Source organism: Charadrius vociferus, unplaced genomic scaffold (assembly GCF_000708025.1).
Source record: "Charadrius vociferus isolate BGI_N301 unplaced genomic scaffold, ASM70802v2 scaffold309, whole genome shotgun sequence".
Classification (NCBI taxonomy): domain Eukaryota; kingdom Metazoa; phylum Chordata; class Aves; order Charadriiformes; family Charadriidae; genus Charadrius; species Charadrius vociferus.
Window position 1 is genome coordinate 2,886,683 of NW_009661370.1, and position 23,012 is coordinate 2,909,694.

At 37.8% G+C, this 23,012-nt stretch overlaps 1 protein-coding gene across 1 annotated transcript in view; it reads left to right on the top strand.

The window, feature by feature from the left end:
• The window catches only part of SDCCAG8 (serologically defined colon cancer antigen 8), a 105,470-nt gene that overhangs the window by 45,605 nt on the left and 36,853 nt on the right, over positions 1 to 23,012 (top strand). The window contains exons 15-17 of the mRNA XM_009893657.1: positions 13,593 to 13,720; positions 15,844 to 15,952; positions 22,618 to 22,749. Coding sequence (XP_009891959.1) covers positions 13,593 to 13,720; positions 15,844 to 15,952; positions 22,618 to 22,749 — 369 coding nt within the window. The remainder of the gene's footprint in view (positions 1 to 13,592; positions 13,721 to 15,843; positions 15,953 to 22,617; positions 22,750 to 23,012) is intronic.

Genomic DNA, 23,012 nt, shown 5'->3' on the forward strand with positions numbered 1-23,012 from the left:
CCCGGGCAGGGGGAAGAGGGGAGGCGGGGGCCCGGCCGCCGGGCCCCACCGTGCGGCCTGCCGGGGGGGATCCTGCCCCCTCCCACCTCAAAAATACCCATCTTTGTCCTGTCTCGTGATAAGGTTACGCGTTGCGTGTTTTCTCTTAGCAGCGTGTTGAACGCAGAATTTGGCGATCGACAGAAACACAAAAGCACGTGGGTGCGGGGACCCATCCAGCAAACCGATAAGACAACTTTGCTCCTGTTGAAAGGGGGGAGAGCTGTCGGTCGGCACCTTCCCACAGGGACGGGCCCCTGGGATGAATGAAACCACTTTCCTGGTGTTTTATTTTTGCTCGGAGGAGGCACTTCCCTCTTCATAAATGAGAGCTGGTGAGGCGTGAATGGAGGTCCGAGCCTTCTGATCTCGAGTCACATGGATAATTTGACTCGCGTAAGAAGTAAAGATCAATAGGATTTCTTGTGCAAGTAAGAGGTAGTCATGTGCGAGAGGATTATGAGGTCATGCCCCGTTTGGGTGACTGTCAGCTTGAAAGAGAAATGAAACCAAAATTTTATCAAGGAAAGGGGGACGTAAAATCCTGAAGTGTGGCAGGGGAGACCTGACCCATTACTGCCCAGTTTTGTTTGATCGGGATATGTGGGACTTCTTTAGATAATATCAACAAAGAAATCTACATCTCCTGCCTCTGCTGTTTGAACTTGTGTATCTCTTGTCTGCAGAAGGTTTATAGCTTGGCTCAATTATTCATTTTGAGCAGGGAGGGGAAGAAACATTACAGGGATTTGAAATAGGTGGTATAACATAGCCATATGCTATTTATGCAGCAGTTTCTGCAATAAATCTAATTTGGTGCTGTCAAAAAAAATTAGACTTATTTGGTATAGCAGCACATTAGTAAATGATTGTGGTAGCTTTGAAAGTTGTCATTCACTCTGCTTTACTTGCAATAGAATCTTGCAAAGCTTTTTTTTCCCCCTTCCTTTTCCCCCGAGCAACTCTGTGAAAATGTCTCGGTTCTTTGTCCTGCAGCTGTAGAAACTGCAGATATTTCCACAACTGAAAAGAAGGTCTTGCTTTAAGGTAATTGAAGAAGGGGATGGAAGAAAGAATAACCTCTATTGTTAGCAATTATATGAATGTATAGGTGGAAAAATCAATAAAGTGTGGGGGGGATGAATTTCTCCCTTGCCTACAGGTTTTCATAGTGCAGCTGAAATTGTTTATCTGATTATACAGCATGTAGATAAATTAGCTGCTCTGCGTTATTATAGAAGGTAAAATATTTTACCTGCCATGATAAGACCATATGCTGCTTTACGAAGACTGATACTGAATGATTTGAAATAAATCGGCTCTGTCGTCTTCTGGCAGTGGCTTGTAAAAATTTCGAAGCTGATATACTTTGTGTCAAGATAATACATAATTATTCAAATATCTTTCTATTTATTCATTTGAACATATTTAAGGTGATTGTACAAACGTGTACAAGCCATAGATGAAGTTTAAAAGGGAAAGAAAGAAAATGTAAGTGCAGTAAAGAATAAATCCAAAATTGTGTGTTAATTTTGAATATGAAAGTCTTTATAAATCACCTTTTTTAATTTTTCAAGAGTTAAAACGTGGTTGACAATTTAATTTATTGTCCTACGATACAAATTTCTCAAGGAAAAGGCAATAATACATTTTCAGATTTTAGTCTTCGATTCATCTAAATTTTTCTCCATGGCATTTAAACTGCAACTGGTCACATCAAATTTCTCTAATGATTTCATCTTTTATACATCGCATCAGGTTGTTGAGGCAGCCAAATTGCTACTGCATGTAGAGTGTGGTTCAGGAGCAGTGACAATACTTAAAGCGCTTTGGAGCAAGCAGTGAATTCAGATGAAATACAGAAGAGACTAACTGCTGTAGAAAACAAACATCTTTATAAGGTCTTTGTTTTGAGCAGTTATTATTCAGCACTAACAGTAATAAGTTTATGCATGTGTATCAAATATTTACTTTGATCTCATTCAAATTAGGTTTTCTGTTTGTGTGACTAATGACAACAGGATAATGATTTATTTTTTTGAACCATAAAAATCTTTCAGACATGTATTCAAGGCTGCTGGATTTTTTGCTGAATTTGCTACTGGAAAAATGGTTCTGATTGTTATCTTTATTTTTGACTTGTTCTAGGGCTTTTCTCTCAAGTACATCTGAAAGCTTGTTTTTACAATAAGCTAAAATGTACTTTTTCTATCAGCACTTGGTATTTGTGAACTTAAGCAATTTTAAAAGCTACCTTATGCTTTCAATAGTGGATTCAAAGTTGGTTTTTTTGTGCAGTCACAGTGATTGTTGGTTTGTTTTGGTCTCTTTCTTCTGTACAAGGTTCTGCTTCTGAAATTCTTGCCTAGAAAAAAAATCCAACAGAGAACCCAAAGGGTCCTCAGCTGGAGTCTTTATCAATCTTGACAGAGTAGAGCGTCAGCCTGTAGGTTGCCATCTCTGTAGAAGGTAGCCGATGGATGGAGGGAGGAAGAAAAATCACCTGAGCACGCCAGCTTTGGCTGCCTGGCTGCTCTCCTCGCCCCCTTGCTCAGCGTCCTTGTGCTGGTGATTGGTCAGGGAGCGAGTGGGAGCCGGGAGATGCCTGTCCTGAGCGAGCAGATGAGTGCAGCCTCTGCTGTCGGCTGCTTGACAGGGCTGACCTCCTTCCCCTGGCTGTGCTGGCAGCGGGGCAAGCTTAATAGCGTGCCACTGTTGGTTGCCCCTGCGTTCCTGGTGGTTTGAGTATCAAACTGCGTTTTTGTAGAAATAGGAGCAACTGTTCTTGATTAGCTTCTCCTTGTGGTTCAGTTGCCTTCTCCAGGGCTTAAATCATAACTGGGGAATAAAAGTTTCTCTGTAGCTAGGTGGGACATTGATGCATATTCTTTTGGTTCCAGAGTTCCTATTCTATTTCCAGTGCTTTTGTTCACCTGCATGCCATTTCCTATGAGAGATCATAGCGTCAGACAACAAATGCAGGCGCTAATCCCCATATAAGGGATATATCAGTATTAAGTTATTGTTCAGCTAAACTTGTGCGGTATTTGCCAATGCAATTTTTATTAGAATCAAATTCAGACCTAACATAAGTATAACTGCATTTCTGCTAATGAGATTGGATTACCTCCTGGATTTGCTCCCAGAAAGATTTACTTTAAATTAATTTTTGGTAAAAGGGTAATAAAATAGGTGGTTTGTTATAATTGCTTACAAAACTTAAAATATGTATTTTATTTTTTGGTACTGTACTTAATCTTGGTGAAAGATTTTTTTTTTTTTAAAGGATACACAAGGTATGCAGTGAAATTGAAAGGTATTTCTTAGTTTAGAAGAATGAGACTGTTGAGGAGGTTAGTTAATAATTCAGGAGCTTGTGGTTATCAGAATATATTCCTGAAAAGAAATATGGGCACAGGAATTGCTAAAAATAACATATCCTGTTGACGATATGAATTTAGTCTCACCCTTGACAAAGAATCTTTACAATTTGTCTCAACGTTGAAGGCAGTATTTTAACAAGGAGTTGCATATGTGTGTTTTACAAGGCTTGAAAACAGGAAAAAATATTCAGGATTTTTTTCCCCCTTAAACAGTGTTGCATGTGAAACATCAGTAAGTAAGTAAAAAAAAAAAAAAAAAAAGAAAGAAAAGATGCTGCAGATGAAATAATTTACAGTGAATGCTGTTGGCCACTTTAAGGTTTTACTGTAAACTTACTCATTCAGCTGTTCCCATTTTCTCTTTGCATTTTTAGTCAATATCTTTGTTACACGATGTTAAAGTGAGAGCTGAAAGCTTTCATTTATTATTTTATTTGTACTATTTTTATTAGCCTTTCCACTTCTTTGCATAGCTCTGCAAATCTTTCTCAGATTATGCTAGTCTTTGCAAGAAGGTACAGATACACGTATATGAAGAAAAACACATTAGGTGTTGGAGTTAACAAATGATGATTAAAATCTATTCTTTTGCTTCTGTATTATTTCTCCTATACCCCAAACCGATCTTCACAAATACAGGACTGTAAAGAACTTCATCTTCTGCTGGTTAGCAGAAGTGGATTTAAATCCACACCGACAGTTCATTTGACAATGACCTTGAGGGGCTTTGCTTCTTGAAGAAGAAAGCAGAAGCTTGCGGTAAACAAAGTTCACTTCTGACAGATGGATTGAATGACAGAAAGGTTGCGAGTGCCAGAATAGCCCTGGCAGAGGAGGAAATGTTCAGTGGAATCCAACAGGAGAGGAGGTGTGAACAGGTGCAGGGTTGCTGACGGAAGGGGAACCAGATGGAAGGAGCCAGAGCCAGTTTATTTAAAGGAAAAGGCAGAAAACACTGAAAGGCTGTGCGATCAGTGGCTAAAAGTGTGCATGGAAGAAGGTAAAAATTCACAAAGCAAAACTGCACAGTGGGATATCTAGCACTTAACATAATGGTAGTAATTTGTGAGTTTCGTTTTAAAGTTGCTATTGAAATACGTTTCTCCCTTACTCTTGACAGCATAAAGAAGAGAGATTTATAACCTGACCAAAAAAAAACTGCCACGCAACACCAAAATCCTCAACTGTTATACTGCCTGTCCTTTATTTCTAATACTAATGGGCAGACAGTTACAGTCAGGAGAAAACAAAAATTACGTCACAGTTGACCAAAACAATAAAAGGCATGTAAGGCTAGATTTTAATTTTTTTCACTCACCTGTTCATATCTAGCTCCTGGGATATGTGGGCAGATAAACATGTCTTTTATTGGGATGTCTCTGTAATATCTAGAAAAAATCAACAACAGTCAAGTACAACATAATGTTAGCACAGTATTTCTCATCTTTCTTGCCTTTGGTCACAAGTTTGTCAGTTTGCTGGAATATGTGGTAGCTTGCTGTAGGACGGGGGAGAAGCCTAGCTTACCCTAGATCAAATTCCCTCAAAATCAAATACTGTCTTTCAAATTGTCATCCTGAAGAACGCTTTGTTCTGTCAAATTGTTCTGCTTCTTCCCAAGCTGTTCGTGTGAGCCTTGGTCCTTTGGAGGCAGAGAGAACTGTTCCTCACTTCTTCTCAACTTCAGCGATAGTTGGGGAGAGTTAACAACTTCAAAGTATCAGGCCTATGGTAGCTTAACTGCAGGTTGCGTGTCCGAACCTCATGTCTGTGAAAAATGGGGGTGACTCTTCAGCAGTCATTCATAGCGCATCTGTGATCTACTGGATCATTCAGCTGTGCTGATCTGATCGGATCAGGTGTGAGCGCACACTTGCCTTTTGAATTAGCTAGAGCATGCAAGGCGGTGTTTATGCTGACTTTATGCCAGCTGCGGTAGGACAGATGATACCTGATTCAGCATAAAGCTTACTGGTACAAAGTTAACGTACCAAAAACATTGGGTTTTTGAACAAATCTAAATTGGCAGGGTGAGTTCATAGCGGATCAGGTCTCTGCATCATTTAGCTGCATCATTTTTTGATTCAATGGTAGGAGTCTGGCGGTTGGATTTACCGTATTAGCAAGCTGAGCCTTGGAGTAGAGAGTCACAATTGTTTGAAGCTGGTGGAAGTCTATGCTGCTGCTGAAAAGGCAAATCCCTAGAGTGGTAATGTGTGGCTATGTCTGGCCACTATTGCCAGGCCCTTGCTTGTGCTGACCCTGGAAGAAAGGCACCTGTATGATCAGGTGGTTCGGGGAGTTAATCAGATTGGAAAAGAATAATTTGTTCTTGCGGAATAAGTCGCATGAGTGCCAATTCTAAGACGATGAAAAGAGGGACCTCACCTTATACTGGCAATGTTGCCCTAGACTGACTTAAATCTGTCCTCAGGCTGCATCCTACCACACTGCTGGTGTCAAATTCAAGAATTACCCTACGTCAAGAAAATGACTCCTTTATTTAAAATATAAAGTGCAAATAATTTAAATAACTTTGTGTATACAGAGTAAATGCCTGTAAAAATCATCTATGGAAAGCAAACATTTCAACCTTCAGCTGTTTATAAAAAGTGGCTTGTGGAACAAAGATAGAAAGAATATTCCAGAGAAAGGCGTGCCATACTGTGACGTGCTTAGGGCTACATACGAAGACCACAAGAAAAACTTCTCGTGTTGCATCTTCCCATGCAACTTCCGTTCTGTACTTAATTGTCTGTTTCTGTAGGGACTTATCAGCCCTATGTATCAGTTCACAATCTGGCATGGCTTATAGATTTGCCAGAAAAATCAGATTTTGGTTCTAAGTCTGTATATTTGACCTAATAGGAGATGTTAATTACTATTAGAGACATGTTTTTTCTTCTCTAACAATGAAATAGAGGACAATTAATGATAAAATTTAGCTGTGACTTGGTATACAGAAAACTATCCAGAATGAAAAGTAGTTTTGTCTGCATTGAGGAACTGGTAGTTTTCTGTAAATAACTTCAAGGCATAACACCAAAAGAATAAAATCATGTTATAGGCTAGGTGTTTGCAAATTCTTTCTTTTATGCTGAATTTAAAGTAGGAAATCCAATCTTTTCATTTTGTTAGTAGACCTAGTAGATAGCTGATAGAAGTAGGGATGGAATATGCCACCACTTGAATATATGTATATATCCAAGTTAACTTTATTCAAGCTTTTTTATATCATACAAACTTTCATAGGAGTAACTCTGTCTTTCAGTTCTTATGTCCTTACAACTTCTTATCTTTCTCATGCCCATCAATATCTCCAGTTAGTGGTAATTTTGAAGTAGTTTTAAAGTACAGCAAGTACTCAAAAATAGAGTAGGAATCTTTTTTATGTGCAGCCATTAATGTATAATATCTTCTGATGCCTCAGGTAGGGTGTAAAGGGCAAAGTGGAAGTTTTAGACAGTGTTTTATTGTTTCTGTAGACCTCCTGATATTATAAAAAGTGCAAATATATATTAAAAATATAAGGTAGTTCTAATGGTGTAGCTGAAATAGAGAAAGCTGGAAAAAAATTTCAGTGGGAACAAGAAAGTCATATGCACTAATTTCAGTTCCAGTAAAATTGAAATTCTCAGAAAAAAATAGAATGTAGTTTAACAGGTTGACATTATTTGGATTCTGGGAATGAGGATACAGTTGGGTAATTATTTGCATTGTGCGGAAAATATTTAAGCTAATTTGTCAAATAATTGTAGTTAGTCTCTTGACAAAGTTGGAAACACGGACAGAGCTTAATCTTTTCATGTTTTCTCCCCCAAAAGTGTTTCTTGGTTTTTGAGGTACTTTGTGAAGTAGTAGTAGCAGCTTGGCAGAGCTGTCTTTTTCAGTCTTTTCTCTCCAGTAGGGTAGTAAAAAGTTTTGTTTGGTTCATTCATTAACATACTTTAAAGGTATTTCTACTTTAAAGTTATTTCTGTAGCATCTTCCAACTTTCCAGATCCATATTTAAAGAGCTGAATCAATTTGAATGCTTAATTTTCTACCACTTTTAAACCCTTGACTTTTACATAACTTTTCTAATTGCTTGTAGTAGCTTGTGCTTCACATCGTTATGTGAAAAAAACTCTGACATTTCATTATTTTAGGAATCTCTCTCTGTATCTTTCACTTAATGTAACTAGGCACCTTACACTATAAAAACAAAAATTAAGATTTTTTTTTTTTTTGTGTAAGCTTCCGTTCCCACAATTAGGACCGCATGCGTTCTTAACAATGATGAAGTCCTTCAATTCTACCAGTTAAATTAACAATTAGGTCTCTGCAAAATTTAACCATGCAAATGTAGATTGTACTGAAGCTCACCAAACACAGTGTGCTGGCTGGGGCAGTTTCCAGAAACTTGAGCTTTCCGCTGAGAAGACCTGGCAGCCAGCTCTGCAATCAGCATCCGGTCAGCTCCCAGAAACAGACAGAAAGAGCAACTCAGTGGGTAATTCCCACGATGGGATACAGGAAGGGCATGTTTTCAGCTCCTTGGAGAGGTTTGAAAGCATCATGATCAGGTAATTTCTTTAAAAGATATTTCTACATATTTCTTGCACAAGCATGCACCTGTGCATCTTTTTTTATTTATTTTTTTGACATAAGAACATTCATTTCATGCCTTTCCTTCTGTCCTGTAAATGCACCAAGAGCCATAAAACCCAGCCAGTCCAAACGTGCTGTGGTGGATTTACACATGCACTGAAAAAAATCAAAATCTTTATTGCAAAAAATTGGATGGCAAAAAATCTCCATTGTTTTATAAGAGGAAACCAGGAAAGACTGTCCAGCTATGTCCTCAGTCATATCAATCCTAGGTATTAACAAGGACATATTAGATGAAAATACAGAGGCCTTACAAGGGAAGATAACCAAAGCGATTGATGCTAAACAAAAGGTTCCTAGAAGCCTGACTTAAGGGAAAGGGAGTAATCTTGTGACCCTGAATCCTTTATTGACTCAATCCAAACATATGGGCAAGGTACATGTTCTAAAGCTCTGTTAATTTAGAAGGTGTGGAAACTAATAAATTTGAGTCATAGCTACATGTAAAACCAGCATTTACTTATTTACCTGTAGAATTTGCTGTCTTACTGTGGTGTATTTCCTTACCTAAATTTTTGAAAAGAAAGACTTTAGATAGCATGAGATAAATCTCTGTAAAGAGGTTCTCCATTATAAATAGCTGGATAAGATACTGCAGTGCTGTTAAATTGAAAGGCAGGCCTGAAAGCAGTTTTAGGAGTTTTACATTAATAGAGAAAATTATTTAAGCCTATTTCTGGGGAGAATGACTTCCTGGTAATTGTATTTTTTTTCTTTTCATATTTGCAGACGAACCTTTAGGTTTGTCTGCTGACCTGAAAAAAAGACAAGACCTTACCCTTCTGTCTATGACATAGTTATGAAGATACATATGGAGGACAGAGGGAAGAGATTTGTGAAGTGTTTTGACCCAACATATGATCTTATTTTACGTACATTCTTTTATGACCTTTATCGTTGCAGTATTTGAATGCTTTCTGATATTAAAGTAAGAGACTGCAAACATTTTTCTTATGTTTCCCCTTACAAGATAGGGTAGGTACTGTGACCTTTTGTTTCAGGTTTTATTCTTTTTTTTTTTTTTTTTTACCATGAATGTTGCTGTGTATTTGGTGTTCTTTTTTCCCTGTAGCCTGAGAGAAGAGCAAGCATATACGCTGATTTTCCATTCTTCCCTTGACACTTGTAGCTGAAATAATAATATGAAATAACCTATGAGAAGATGGTTAAGAAAGCTGCCTGTAATGGACAGTCAAATAGACCTGTATCGTGGAAGGCTTGCAAAGTAGACTGAATAAAACATTGCTGGGCCTTTGTACCCAAAGCTATTGGCTGAAATCTTTAGAGTTCCTAATACATGTAGGCTTTCAAGTCCTATTTTCAAAAGTGTTCTAATTGATTTGAGTGCCCACAGGCTAGATTTTGTAGAGATACTGGGAATTAAGTGCTTGGGTACATCCACAAAACTGTTTTTCTATTTGGTGTCTGGAAGCTTGTGCTACACATTTATTTTTAAAAGTACCGGGAGAGGAAGCCCATTGCCTCTGGAAGAGCTGCGGGAGCCCTCAGCTGACTACTTTCCCTTTTCTGATGGGATTTGTTGAGCAGTGGTTCACAGTGCTGGCCCACTTAGCTACCTGTTATCTGGGAAGAGGTCTGGGCTCAACCGTTGAGGCACGTAGTAAAAGCATCGGTGTTAGGCTCTACTGGTCCTCTTGCTGCCCAAGTATGAGTGTTGATGCTGAGTTTTAGGACTGGTCGTTATTTAGACCAACAGTCTTATTAGTTCAGATACCTCAAACGTTTGGAACGTTATATGCCTTAATAATTATGAAGTCCAGTTTAAAGTAAGTGTATATGAAAGCCTAAAATAGTTTTACATTTTTAAATGTAATTAATAGGAAACAGAGATGTCAAAAATAAGGTTATGATGACCTCTTGTGTGCCACTGAACTGAGATAATTGCTAAAATATTTTAATTTGTCCAGTTAAGTTTTTAGTCCTTATTAATGGATCCATTAGCTTTTTACAAAATGCCACATGTTGATCTCATGGAAAAATCAAATAGTCAATATAGGAAGCATGGTTGCTTTGCATCATAATTGCTTTGTCAGAAGACTTACTGGCAACCTCCAGTCAGAAGCCTAATTCTACACTGTGAATCATCCTGTGTTTTTTCATTTTGTATTTTTACAGTTACCAAAGCAAAAAGACTCTTGCAGAAATACCTACTATTGAACTACGTTGTGAAATTCAAAGTTTTATCAATCTAAGTTCTGTTCTTTTACAGTCAAAAATCGATAAGCTATTATTTAGGTCAAATATGATTCTCATATCGCTAGTCTTTACATCCTTCCTTTTTCTTTACTGCAAAGCCATTTGACAGGAGCAGTCTTCTATTGAAAATGGATCTGTGGTCCAGTTTTTGTTTGTTAGTGGTAGGAAATGGTTGGAGGGGGTGGGGGGTATTAAATTTGGTGACTCAAATTAGCCAGCATACTCTTATGTTAGCTTTCGGGTCAAAGTGATTTTTCGCTGCGTTTTCAGCCCGGATTTTTTTAAGTTTGCAAGTGATGGCAATTTTGTTCTTTTTCCTGTGCCCTAAGCTACATTTTACTGTGCCCTTTATTTTGTCAAGAATATTTAGAAAGTATAGTTTTCAGTCACTGCAAACTGATATATAGTTCACTGAGATACGTGAACAAGTTAACTGCATAGGCTGCTCTTGACAGGTGTAACTCAGTCTGAAAGCAATCAGTGTTTAGAACTAAAATCACTGGAAAGCTTGCACTTCGGAACAGGGCTCAAGCAGAGCTTGAGCTTGTCTCTGTGTGAACGAGTCTTTGGTCGCTTCTGACTTTATGGCACAAAAATGAAAGTCACCATGAGTTCAACGCTTCTTCTCTAGTAAAACTGATCAACAGTCCATAGCTTTTCTTTTTCTTAAATCAAGCTCCCCTTTTACAATCACAGTAATTGCAAATAAGCAGCCAGTGTCAAACCTTCTAAAACTCCTGCAGTATTTGCTGGTTGTAACAGGAATGTTACCAGTAGTTCCTGAAATCTCTTGAGCTGTCTTCTGCATGCTTTATCCATGGTGGGTATTTGTTTTTGGTTTTGTTTTTTTTTTTTTCTTTTTCCTCTGTATATGTAAAATGTGTTGTGGGAATTTTCTGTAGGAGGGCAGAGAAATTGGACTTAGAGAGCAGAGAAGGTGTCATCTCAAGGTGTGGGTGAAAGACTTACCGCTCAGTTTAGACAGCTTTGGCTCCAGGAGATTTTTTCATTCCTTGGCAGCTCTAGGCATCTCGGATATTGCTCTTCATGTGGCATGTCAACCCCAAAATTTTCTAGGTGCTGAGACTAGTCAGCTACCCTTCTGCATAAGACTTACCTGTGTTTTCCTAGTCTTATAGTCAAGCTTTTATCCGCTGTATAAACTCATCTGTTTCACCCACCCCACATATGCTTCGGCCATAGGGAACTCTCTGTGTATCCATGGTTTCTGAGCTCCTGCTAGTTTGCTCTATACAGTAAGTAGCACAGGTGAGTGGCTTTTTTTGGATGGATCCCCTTGGCGAGAGAGTGTTTCTGGTGGTAGTAGATTCTCCATTTATTTTGAAATTGCCTGTTCGCGTGTGTTCGCCGGGAGGGATCCTAGCAATGTGGAATGGACCTTTACAGGCTTGTCTTGGTAGCTTGAGCTGTGCAGCTTGATGCGTGCTGAAGGCTACCCCCAGCAGAATGCTAGCCAGCCAGCTGTGTGCCAGATGACAGCACAGCACCCAACTGCACACAACCATCTCACATGAGACAGTATTAAATAAAAATACTGTGCTACTGCCGCTTCCTTTAGCTGAAAGTGTCTGGAGGATGTGTTAGGTGCTGGTGCGTTTTTTGGAGCAGTCCGGTGCTCATGACAAGTCTCTGAAGGTAGATGTTTGGAAGGGGGGAAGGGGTTTAAATAGACTGGTTCCCAGCAAATATGGAAAGATCTTTCATAGTAATGCTTTCCACATTTGGAGCTTACACTTAGGAAACGATGCAGCATCACTCCTTAGGATAGCCCCAATGTGGTTACGAAGTAATTCTGAGAATGATGTGATAAATTGCAGTTCAATATATGAAATTTCCTTGAAAAATGGGCTTTGTTTCCTTAGCGCTATGATATTCTTGCTGTCTAAATGTATTCTCTGTGTCAAATCATTCTCAGTCCTACCTCAGAAAAAACTGCCTGTGATTTCCAAGGGAGTTTTGCCTAAGGTAGGGCTTGCAACATCAGGACCAGGAATTAGTGTAATGTGACCCACCATTTGTATTGCTTTGGGGTAAATTTAAGAGAGAAGATTTAACATTGTGTGTGTCATGCTGAGATATTGCAATATCTCGGATGGGTTATTAGGCACCAATCCAAAGGTTAAGTGCAGCAACCACATGAGATGTGGCTTTATCCTTACATGATCTATGCCCGTGTTCTGTTTTGCAGTCCCCTGCAATAGGTATTATCTCTAAAATAAAACAACACGTTTATAAGACCTTATTGAAACCTATCCTAAGCTATTAAATGTAGTTTCAGTAGAAAACTGTGTGCATATATGTCATTTGAAATCTGGAATCCAATCCTTGTATGTGTGAACTGACTGAAATTTTGAATTTGGATCCTAGCATGCACCAGATAAATATTCACTACCTTTGGGAAAGTCTTGATATGAATGTGCAGTTTAAGATCTTTTCTAATTTATATGCATATATCTTTTTGGGGTTTTATTTTCCATGCTGTTTTTGCTTGGCTTGCATTAAATAAAATGCTTCAATGGAGTGTGGTAGTCTAGCATTTGTTTTGCCTCGGGAGTAGATTGCCCCATCTTGCATATCTGGTCAAGTAAATTGCTCTCTTGCCTGCGTACTTCGATAATAGTACTGGGCTTTAGACCTTCCTGTACAACCCCCCAGTGAGCAGAACCGCAAGGGGCTGGGCCTCTCTTATACTAACCGTCTTCTCTATTGTAATGGATGCATTCATCTCCTATTTACATAAATTAATAGTTAAAACTTGTTTAGTTGCTTAAGAAAACTCATTAAGCTTTCAGAGTAGCTGTATTATGAGCACTGTGGCAATCGCTCCCACTGACTTATCTCCTGCTGGTTCACTGGGAACCAGTCCATCTCAGGGTCAGGTCCCTAAGCTTCACTGCAGAATTAAATAAATAGCGTTCAAAAGAAAATGCAAATAATCTGTTCAATGCAAAGTGGATGCTGGGCTACTTCCTTATGAAAAAGAAGTTGTGTTTAAAATTTTTAAAAATAAAATCGTATTTTTGTCTGAAAGGCTAATTTTCGCTCACGAAAGAGGTCATGTTTTTTATCCATTTTCTACCAGTCACTGGAGAATGTTTGACATTGTAAGAGAAAGGTCAGTTTGTATCACCTGAAGTGGGAGGAGAATGTTTAGTGTGAAAAGCTTGGCCAGATAAATTTTTTTTGTTGTTATTATTTTGATGTGCTGCTTTGCTTTTTGACTTTGTCATCTTCAGGGTGTGATTTTGTTTTTCTTTATTTCCTATTTGGGTTTTCTTCTAGATTGGAGAAAGAGAGCGTTCAGCAAAGCATTAGCAACGAAGCAAAGGCCCGAGCCCTTCAGGCCCAGCAAAGAGAGCAGGAGCTGACACAGAAGATGCAGCAAATGGAGGCCCAGCATGAGAAAACTGGTAGTTGGTAGGGAAAGATTAGAGCCTGGGCACTCACTCACAAGCCAGGCCCACGCCTTACTGTGAAATGACATCAGGAACACCTGTAACCTTTGGCTGGCCGAAGGGAGCAGATGCTAACTACACCGGAGATTCCGAATTACATATTAGTTAGCGTTTAAAAGAGAAAATGGAAAGTATTGCCCACTGTCTGTTGATTTCAGAGTGCTGCTCTCACATCTGTTGCACCATCTGGATTATGAGTTTATTTACCTGTGTTCAAGAAACGTAAAGCTGAGAGAGACCACAACAAAGTAGAAAAACAAAGGGCTTGTTTTTGGCTGGATTTTCAGGCACACATGTTATATAAAGAAAATAGCATCAGAAGCTCTGCGGGAAATGCTCTGAGCTTACAGTTAAAGTCTCCTGAATAGCATTGAACAGTTCCCACAGTACACACATTATAGCTACTCTAAAAGCTTAATGAGTTTGCTTCGGCATCCAAACTGGAGAAAAGCTTTAGCCATTAATCGGTTCTTAATTCACTGTCGCAGCTGGATGTAATTCACTGGCTCCAAATTGATATGTTCCTTTATTTAATCTTTGCAGCCTCAAACATTTTTAGCATTACCATGTGCCCCCCCACACGCACACCCTCAATCTAGAAGAAAGATGTTTAATCCTTTGCATACTTCAGGTTCTCATAACAGGAGACTTCATTGCATTGACTTAGCTGATCAATAACTTCTAACCTTTAATCTGGAAGTAAAATGGGGTTTCCAAACAAACAAAAAAAGCCTTTTGTGATTGTGAAGTACTGTGCCAACAACTTAAATAAAGGTACATATTATAAACAAAAAAAGAAATTTTTAGAGAGGAAATCTCTAGCCCCTGAACATGGAAAAGAGGAGGTGCTTCAGCTCTTGTGGAACATGGTATATTCATATGTTTAATAAAACACCATTTTTACCCATCAGTCCTGCAATACCTTTAGAAAAATGGTGTAGCCTGTATTAATCCTAAGCAGTGTCAGATAATACCTGAGGTACGAGGCACATTTACATCTGCCATCTGATTTTCTGCCTTTTTTGCAGCATTATCACAGTACTAGAGGACCTTTCCATGTGTTCAGGGAATGCAAACAGCTACATTATAGCTGCTGTCTACACAGTAGGAAAAGAAAAGAAGCTCTCAGAATCATTTTTCCCTACTCTAGCCAGCACATCAGCATATGACCAAGTGTAATTTTGCACGAGAGATGTGTAATTTACCCTCCTGGAGCATAAATTGGCCCAGTATACAAAAATGAAACAATATTAAGACTGAGTTTGTTTTTATATATCTCTAGTAGGACTAGGAGTTGAAAAATTATAGTCATTTATTTTTCACATAAAGAAACCATTGTGTATTATGACCCTACACGCATACAAGGAATTTGTGTAACAGTGGTCTCTCTTTCTCTGGTTTTAAAAGCAGAAATCAAGAAACATAATTTTGCGGTATCTTCTTTTTGGAAGAATAAAGATGCTTTATTTCTAGGTCATGAGTTTTGGTGCAGCCCAAACTGATAGTAACTGAAAATTAATTTATAAAATGGTTTCACTGCAACTATCACTGGACAATAAATCTGCATCTTATCATTAAAGAGAAAAAAATACATTAATCATAGTAAGCGCAGGACCCAGTAAATGAAAGAACTGCTTTTTTAAGGAGAGAATGAAATGAGTCTGCAGTGTGAGTGTTTGGGTTGCCAGTATATCCTCTGCACTAGTTGAGCAAGCAAAAGGCTGCTAAGGCATGGCTTGCCAATTTTATTCCTCCCAGAAATGTCAAGGAACTTCCAGCTAAAAAGCAAAACCACCAGATTAGATATGTGGTCTTTACGATGATTCTTCTCAAACAAGACCTGATTCAGTGGCAACATGCTTTAATACTTTAGGCTAGCTTATTCTGACATAGAGCCTTTATTTGGTGAATGATGATGTCATAATTCCGTATCCAAGTTGCTGAAGTTTAAAAAACATACCAAAACCAGAAGTATCTAGAGGAAAGAAATTAAGAATATATCAAATTGTTTCTAAATTATCTATTAATTTCTGTAATTGTAAAATAAATGACTAGTTTTATCATTTTATAATTTCTAGTGAATGAACTGGATTCATTGCTGACCTCCCAGAATACATTCATAGCAAAATTAAAGGAAGAATGTTGTATATTGGCAAGGAAGTTGGAACAAATATCAGGAAAATACAGGTTAGTATATTTTTCTTATCCTGTCCCTTTTAGTATTAGGACATGCTGCCTTTTTTTTTTTTTTTGTATTTTAATATTTATTATTATTCATCTTGTCCCAGGTATTACACGTCATCTCAATATAATATATGACACTTAAGAAACATGGATGGATTTTTATCCAGAGTAATTCTAATTTTCCGCTTTTCAGATTATGTTTCTAGCTATTACTTCCAATTTCCTAGATAATTCCAATGTAAAAATTGCATACTATTTTCTTCCTGATGTTCATATTCTTAATATGAAGAGTGGAAAATTGTTAACAGAGCTACAATGTGAGTTTATCTGAAATTATATGAAAACCAGTAAATATTTAAAGTTCTCAAAACTGTAGTCTGTCAGTTTATTTAGTTACTTAAAGGTCCATTTATAGTTATCTCTGAAATAATTGTCATCAAAATTGCTTGTCATTGAAGCTCTGATTTTGCTGCTGCTTGTTATGTGGTGCTCTTGTTAAAAACAATAGCAGATCTAAATACAAAGCCATTAAAAACTCAGGAACAGAACAAAACCTGGAAGCAATAACTGGTTTAAAATAAATACAAAAGTATGAAGTTATCTATTTAAAAGTTTTATAGGATAGCACTATCTTTTTTTAAAAAAAATATGAATTTTGTAGTCCTATACTAGTAAACCACTTGATTTTATGTTTTTAAGTGTGAAAATAGTCTCTGTCGAAAGTTTCATAGGGTTCATAATTAGAGTAGTAAACAGGACTTAAGTGGTGTGTTGGCATTCTGCAACTTCTGTAAATTTCATGCAACGTAAATGTGGTGATTAAGGGTAAGATTCATCTCGCATGGCTTCCGGGAAGTAAGGAAAACACTCAGCAAAGATAAAATCGGTTTTCAAGATAGGGTTCTTCTGCTGCTGGGCGGATTTAATCATCCCGTTGAGGTAACATAACAGGGGCAACACTCACTCAGGGGGAGAGCTCATTTATCCCAGTATCCTGCTTCCAGGAATGGTCAAAGGAAAACGATATAAGTAGATGACAGACATATATATACATAAAAAAAAATATATGATGCTTCCCACAGGTACTGCCTCCACTGCCCATCCTACTTTCCACTGAATATAAAGTGCTGACTAGCTGTTAAGTGGCTGAATTTGGGAGATGAATCCCATCCAGAGTGTTTGGGGAAGAAACGAGAAGCTTGAGGAAATGTAAGCGATCTTCCCTTGCAAATGTTGTGATGGGTACTCGAGAGAGAAGCAAGCAGATCTTTTACTTCTGAAAAAGCAGAGCTCCTCTGCTAAAGTAATACAAAATCTAAATAGATTCAAATCATATTATTATTCCAGCAATAAAAATGCACACAGACTTTGTTGCTAGAGCTCACAGTCACAGGCTAGTAACTGTAAAAGGATGAAGGAAAGACAGAAAACATACTGTGAAAACACATTATTCTCTGAAAATAAATACCGGAGATTGCCAAGTGTTTCTCCACCTAGCAGCATTAGCTGACTATGTCGAGAACCTGAAAAAGGGAATGGGAGCCCTCTTGGATCTCCAGAAAGTGGTATTTTGCACAAGAAATGGTATAGAAGAATGTATGAAAGCAGTTCTGAGAAGTGGCCCTAAAATAGCTTGAGCTTGCCATCATGGGAGCGGGAGCTGCTGCAGTCAGTAACACGGAATGGAGAAATTGGTAGGGACAAAGAAAGCATGGGAAAATGAGAACAGAATGGTGGAACTGGAGATGGTGGAAAATGGTAAACTAATAGATGGCTTCAAAAAGAGATGTGATCAGGAGATCAGATGCTGAAAATTACTATGGCAAAGTTTGAAATGCATCATCAATATGTATCTTTCAGTAGTACCTCTCCAAAAGGCAATGTTCATGCTCATTGTCACTGGAGATAGTGTAAAACCACAATTCTGGGGCAGAATGCGGTAGCTTTGTCTTCTGAAAAGAGGTAATCGTTTTTGGAAGATTTTATAACTCAGTTCTCCTGTACATTAATAAAAGCCGATCATGAAGCAGCAGTGTTCCCTATTTGTATGGAAAAGGTTTTTTCTGTGGTTTTTGGCTTGGTTTTGGCCTTATCATAAACTGAATTTTGGACCTGGATGTGTATTTGCTTGCTATACTTCTAGAATCTTTGTGCCTTAGATTCTAGAGGGTTAAGAAATAACTGTATACTAGCAGTACCATTATTTAATTGGTAAAAAACTCAAGGTTTTTTAATAACAGATGCAAGAGTAAGTTGATATAAAATTTTTAGGTTTTGATAGGAAATAAAGGGCCCATTTCTGATCAGAGGCATTTCAAATTTATATGTGACAACTACATATTTGCACAATTTCAGTGGGACGCCTCTGAATTGCACGTATATTTTTATATTTAATACAGGCTTTCTGAGAAATCTAAACTGAAGTTTTCTTGTTCATACGTCAGCTGGAACCATTTTTGTGAGCTAGCCCCGACACAGGATTAGAAAAGCTTCAGATAGACAATGTCAGACAAATTATAAACCCCTCAAGCTGTGCAGAAAGAAGATAGGGTCTGTGAAGGTTTTTGTATGCATAGGCATGTTTAAAAATATAGTCCTTTGTTGATTTCTTCTCTGTTATTTTGTTCTTTCTTTTTTTTCTCTGATTGTCACTCTCTGAGTTTCTAGGTTGTAGATTAATGCTTAACACTACCCACTGTGTATTTGTGATTTGCGTTTTGTAATTAAGGGGAACAATGGGAGTCCATTGGGTCTCGTTATATATAATGGTTGGTTTAATTTGTTTCACTTCTATCTTGTTAATTGTAAATTGATCATTAAGATTTGAATTCTAATCTGTCACCAGGGTTGTGAGTATTGAAGCTAGAGCAATGATCCTCGTTTTAATCACTGATGATGAGAAACAAATTTTATAATTTTGGTACATATTGCAGTTCATATATTTTAACACTGTATTTTATGGTGTTATAAATATTGTTAAATGACTTTTAGTGTAGTTTTACTGTTTGGACTATAATGTATAAATTATATTACTGGTTTGGCAACAGTAGGCATCCAACTGTGTGAGTTTAATTGAAGTAAGGAACACACACCCGGCTGAACTATTTTTCTGCATGTTTGGTTGACTGCAGTCATTGTGCGCAGTACCAGGAGTGAAATGTTTGTTGAAGGTAGCCGTACGAAGATGTGAAAGAGTCTGTCTGAAGGATCAGTCATTAAAATTATAGGCAACAATACCGCATCAGCAGAAAATATTTTAGAGCATGTATTTAATTGCTGTATAATTAAAAAATTGGGTTTAAGAGCAGGAAAAGGCAGCGCTTAAAAGCGCTGCAATGCAAAAGATATTTCAGATGAATAAAGACAGCTTTGTCACTTTAGTGTTCAAAAATCCTCTCATCCTAAAAATATCCTTACACTGACTTTGAATTGTGGCTATTTAATGTTTGCTGATTCTTTGCCTCCAGTACTTGAATGCTTTGGAGGAACCTGTTCGGTTTTTTTCCAAGACGCTTCTAGCAAGGATGGCAGATAAAAACTTAAATTTGTTTTTAAATAGAAGTTGAGGCTTTCTTGATAGTTGAACGGATTCAGAAGTGTAGAGGGTTTTTTTTGTTGTTGTCCCTGTCCTCCCCCCTCAGTCATCATCAATTATTTTTAACACAGTTACAAGTCAATAGATTTTGGCAAAACCTATTACCCATCTACTTACAAGCATGTATTTTACATTTTCATTTTCATGTGATGTTGTAGCTTTACTCTGGGCGGTTTTGAAATAATATTGATTTCATACAGGTCTTTTGAGTGTATCAGATCTCAGAAGCACACACGGATACGTTAAAATGACTGTATGACTTGTGGCACCAGCCTGAGTCTGCAGAAGTGCAACTCCATGTAGAGTTCAGCTCAGATGGCCACACTCCAGATGTCTGCACACATCAGTTTCTTCTGAGTCCGCCATAGCTTACTACTTGCTCTGTTGGACCCAGAGTAGCTCTTGAGGAGCAACATCAGCATGTCCGTGCTGTGTCCTTTAGTTGTTCTGGATCCATCAGACATAGTGCATAGATTTTTCTAAATTACCTCTGTCTCTGGCGTTATGTGTGGGCTATCTCTGAAGTTCAGGACTGTGTACTTTGGCACCTGCACCCCTCCCTCTCCCGTCCCTGCTGTGACAGCTTGGGAGCAGAGTGATTCAGAAGCATTTCTTATTATAATTATGGTGGTGTTGTGGGTTTTTTTTTTAACCCAACAATTCTGAAGTTATTTAAATATCACATAGAATTAACTGTTCTATCTTAATCTTTGGAATCTGAGGTGTGTGAGTGGTGTATTTTAAGATGCAGAGGGAATCTTTGTCAGGTGATAATGAAGCCTCTTGCTGTGCAGTCTTGTATTGGGATTGGTGTTCTCTCTTTAATGCTGACACACGTGAACCTTTTAACATTGACCTTAATAGGCATTCTGCCCTTGATATGTGCTGTCCTCTAAAATTTCAGTATAATGAACTCCTTGAATCTGGGTGGTCAGACTCTTAGATATTTACTTGGAAGGGACATTGTGTAAATAATATTTTAACTGGAATGATATTTTTTTTTTTGAGTTCAACTGTAATTGCAACAGATGTTTTAGGAGAAGAGAATGCAAGTAACGCGGTTCAAAGCATCAGGCATTTAGAGCTGTATTTTAGAGATTAGTGATCATGCTACTCATGTTTTCAATGAATTCAGTACTTTCTTATGTTTCATTAATTGTAATTTTCAGTAGCATTTTGGCTTTGGTTGATTTGAATCCCTTGAACTTTCCAGAAAGACTTCAGACACCTTCAAATGTGCTGAAGATGAATAAGTCCCTTTAAAACTTGGAGATTTTTATCACCTTGAAAGTTGTTTCTGCTGTTTCCGTGAATGAGACAGCAACACATAAATACAGAAAAAGAAGCAGGATCCTCCAGTTGGGAAACCCTACAAGCATGATAATTTACAGTATTCCTATGTGGCAAATGCTGTTGTTGCATTGTGCTGGCAAAAAAGGGACGCAATCTTGAGTTTAGTCCCTGTTACCACTTGGTTAGGCTTTGTTACGCCAGGTCTCTGTCAAGCTGCTCTGTAGTGGATCTTTGCTTTTATCCGCTGATTGTCTTTCTCACAGTATCAGTATCAATACAGACTGCATTCATACTGTGTGATAACAATTGGTCCAACTGACAATGCTTTGTTAATGCTGACGTTTAAGCTACTAGTATTTCTGTTAAATGACCGGTTTAAAAATTCGACTACAGTTACCTTCCTATAACCTCCTGCCCACTCTTACTTACCTGTCCGGGAAACTCTCCTGCGTTTGAGTTTGATGTACAAGTACATCAGCACGATTCTGATGTATTTGTCAGTGATGTTCCTTAATAGAGCTGTAACTCCCTATCTAAATCCAATTATATACAGTCTTCTTCCAAAGTTTCCCATGCTAAGTTCTTTTAAATTCACAGATGATATCATGTATTGTTCTCTATTTAAACATGAAAAGATTATGTTGTCATTTCCAGATTTGACTTGTCAGTGTAACAACATGTTTTTGAGGGAGGAGTATTCCTTCCCCCCCTGCACTTTGTTGTATTTTTCAGAATGTCAGTTGTTGTTGCATTCTGTAACAGCCAGGAAGGTAAAGTATCTTTCTGCTATAAATGCAGCATATTTAAGTTTATGATTTAAAGATATATCTGAAGCTTTTTAACCTCAAGATCTGGAGTGGCAGATGCCATAAAACAAATTTTCTTGCTTTTGATTCTTACTTTCTGATGGTATAGCAGATTCTGACATGTTCTCATTAACCTTTTCCAAAGAGTTAAACTGTACAAGTGCATAATGTATATTTTATCACAATTTAGTCTGAGATCTTTTCCCGATATTAAGAAACAGCTCATGCCTTTTTCTCCATGGGCTGATGGTTAGAGATGTAGCAAGTAGCAGTCCCAGGTCATTCATGGATCTGGTGTCTCTGCTCACCCGTGAAGAATAAGAATTGCTGGAAGTGACTAATTTTCTTAAAGGCTCTGCCGAGTTTTATGTAGATTAGGCTGTGCTTGTATGATTTTTTCCTTGTTTCTTAAGGTTTTATTAATGTTCCTCTTAATATGGTGGGGTTTTTTTTAATCTACGTTATTGTAATTTGGGCATATTAGGTTAATAAAGTTTCTAAAACAGTACCACTCTTCAGAGTTCAACCTGTACAGCGCAGTAAAGGTTGAACAAATTTTCAGTAGCCGTTTTTTAAACTGGATGTTAGCTTTTACTAATAAAGAACTTGAAATGTGTTTTCAAAATGCTGGCCAAATTCTTGCTTAACAAGTATGAATTTACATTTATTGATCTTATTTAACGTCAATGCATATTGCCAAATTACATGCCTGTTTAAATTAGGCTGAAATTAGCATAGCCAACCTATGGCTGAGTGATTGCCCTTAGCATATTTGCCAGATACCCTTCAGCATCATGATCTTTTGTCTTAAGATTATTTGAAACAGTGTTTTGTTTCTGAAAGTTCTAGTAATAGCCTGTTTATGCATTACATATACATGTATGAAATTTTATAAATGCTGAAGCCACATATTGATGGCACGCTGCAGGATGAAATCTGACAACATCCATCATCACTGTGTTTTACTTCTGTAGATCTGAAGTCAACCAGCTTAGTCAGGAAAAAGAGTATCTTCATGGCAGATTGGAGAAGACGCAGAAACGGAATGATGAATTGGACCAACAATGTATCCAGCATGGGAGAATGCATGAGAGGATGAAGTCGAGGTAGGAGGTCCTGTTAATCTGTCAGTATGTGGTATGCTTTACCGTACCTGTTGTGTTGTGTAAACATAAAAATGACACTAGGTTGTTTGAAAGTAATATTCTTTCCTTATGAAAATGACCACCCCTTCCCCCTCCCCAAGCATGCTGTCAAGTTTTTTTATAACATCTTTTGCTTGTGCCGTTTTGGATAAATAAAAGGAAAGCTTGAACAACAGAGTCTTCCAAAGAATTTAAGCCTAGTACATATGTGTGTGGGCTGCTTC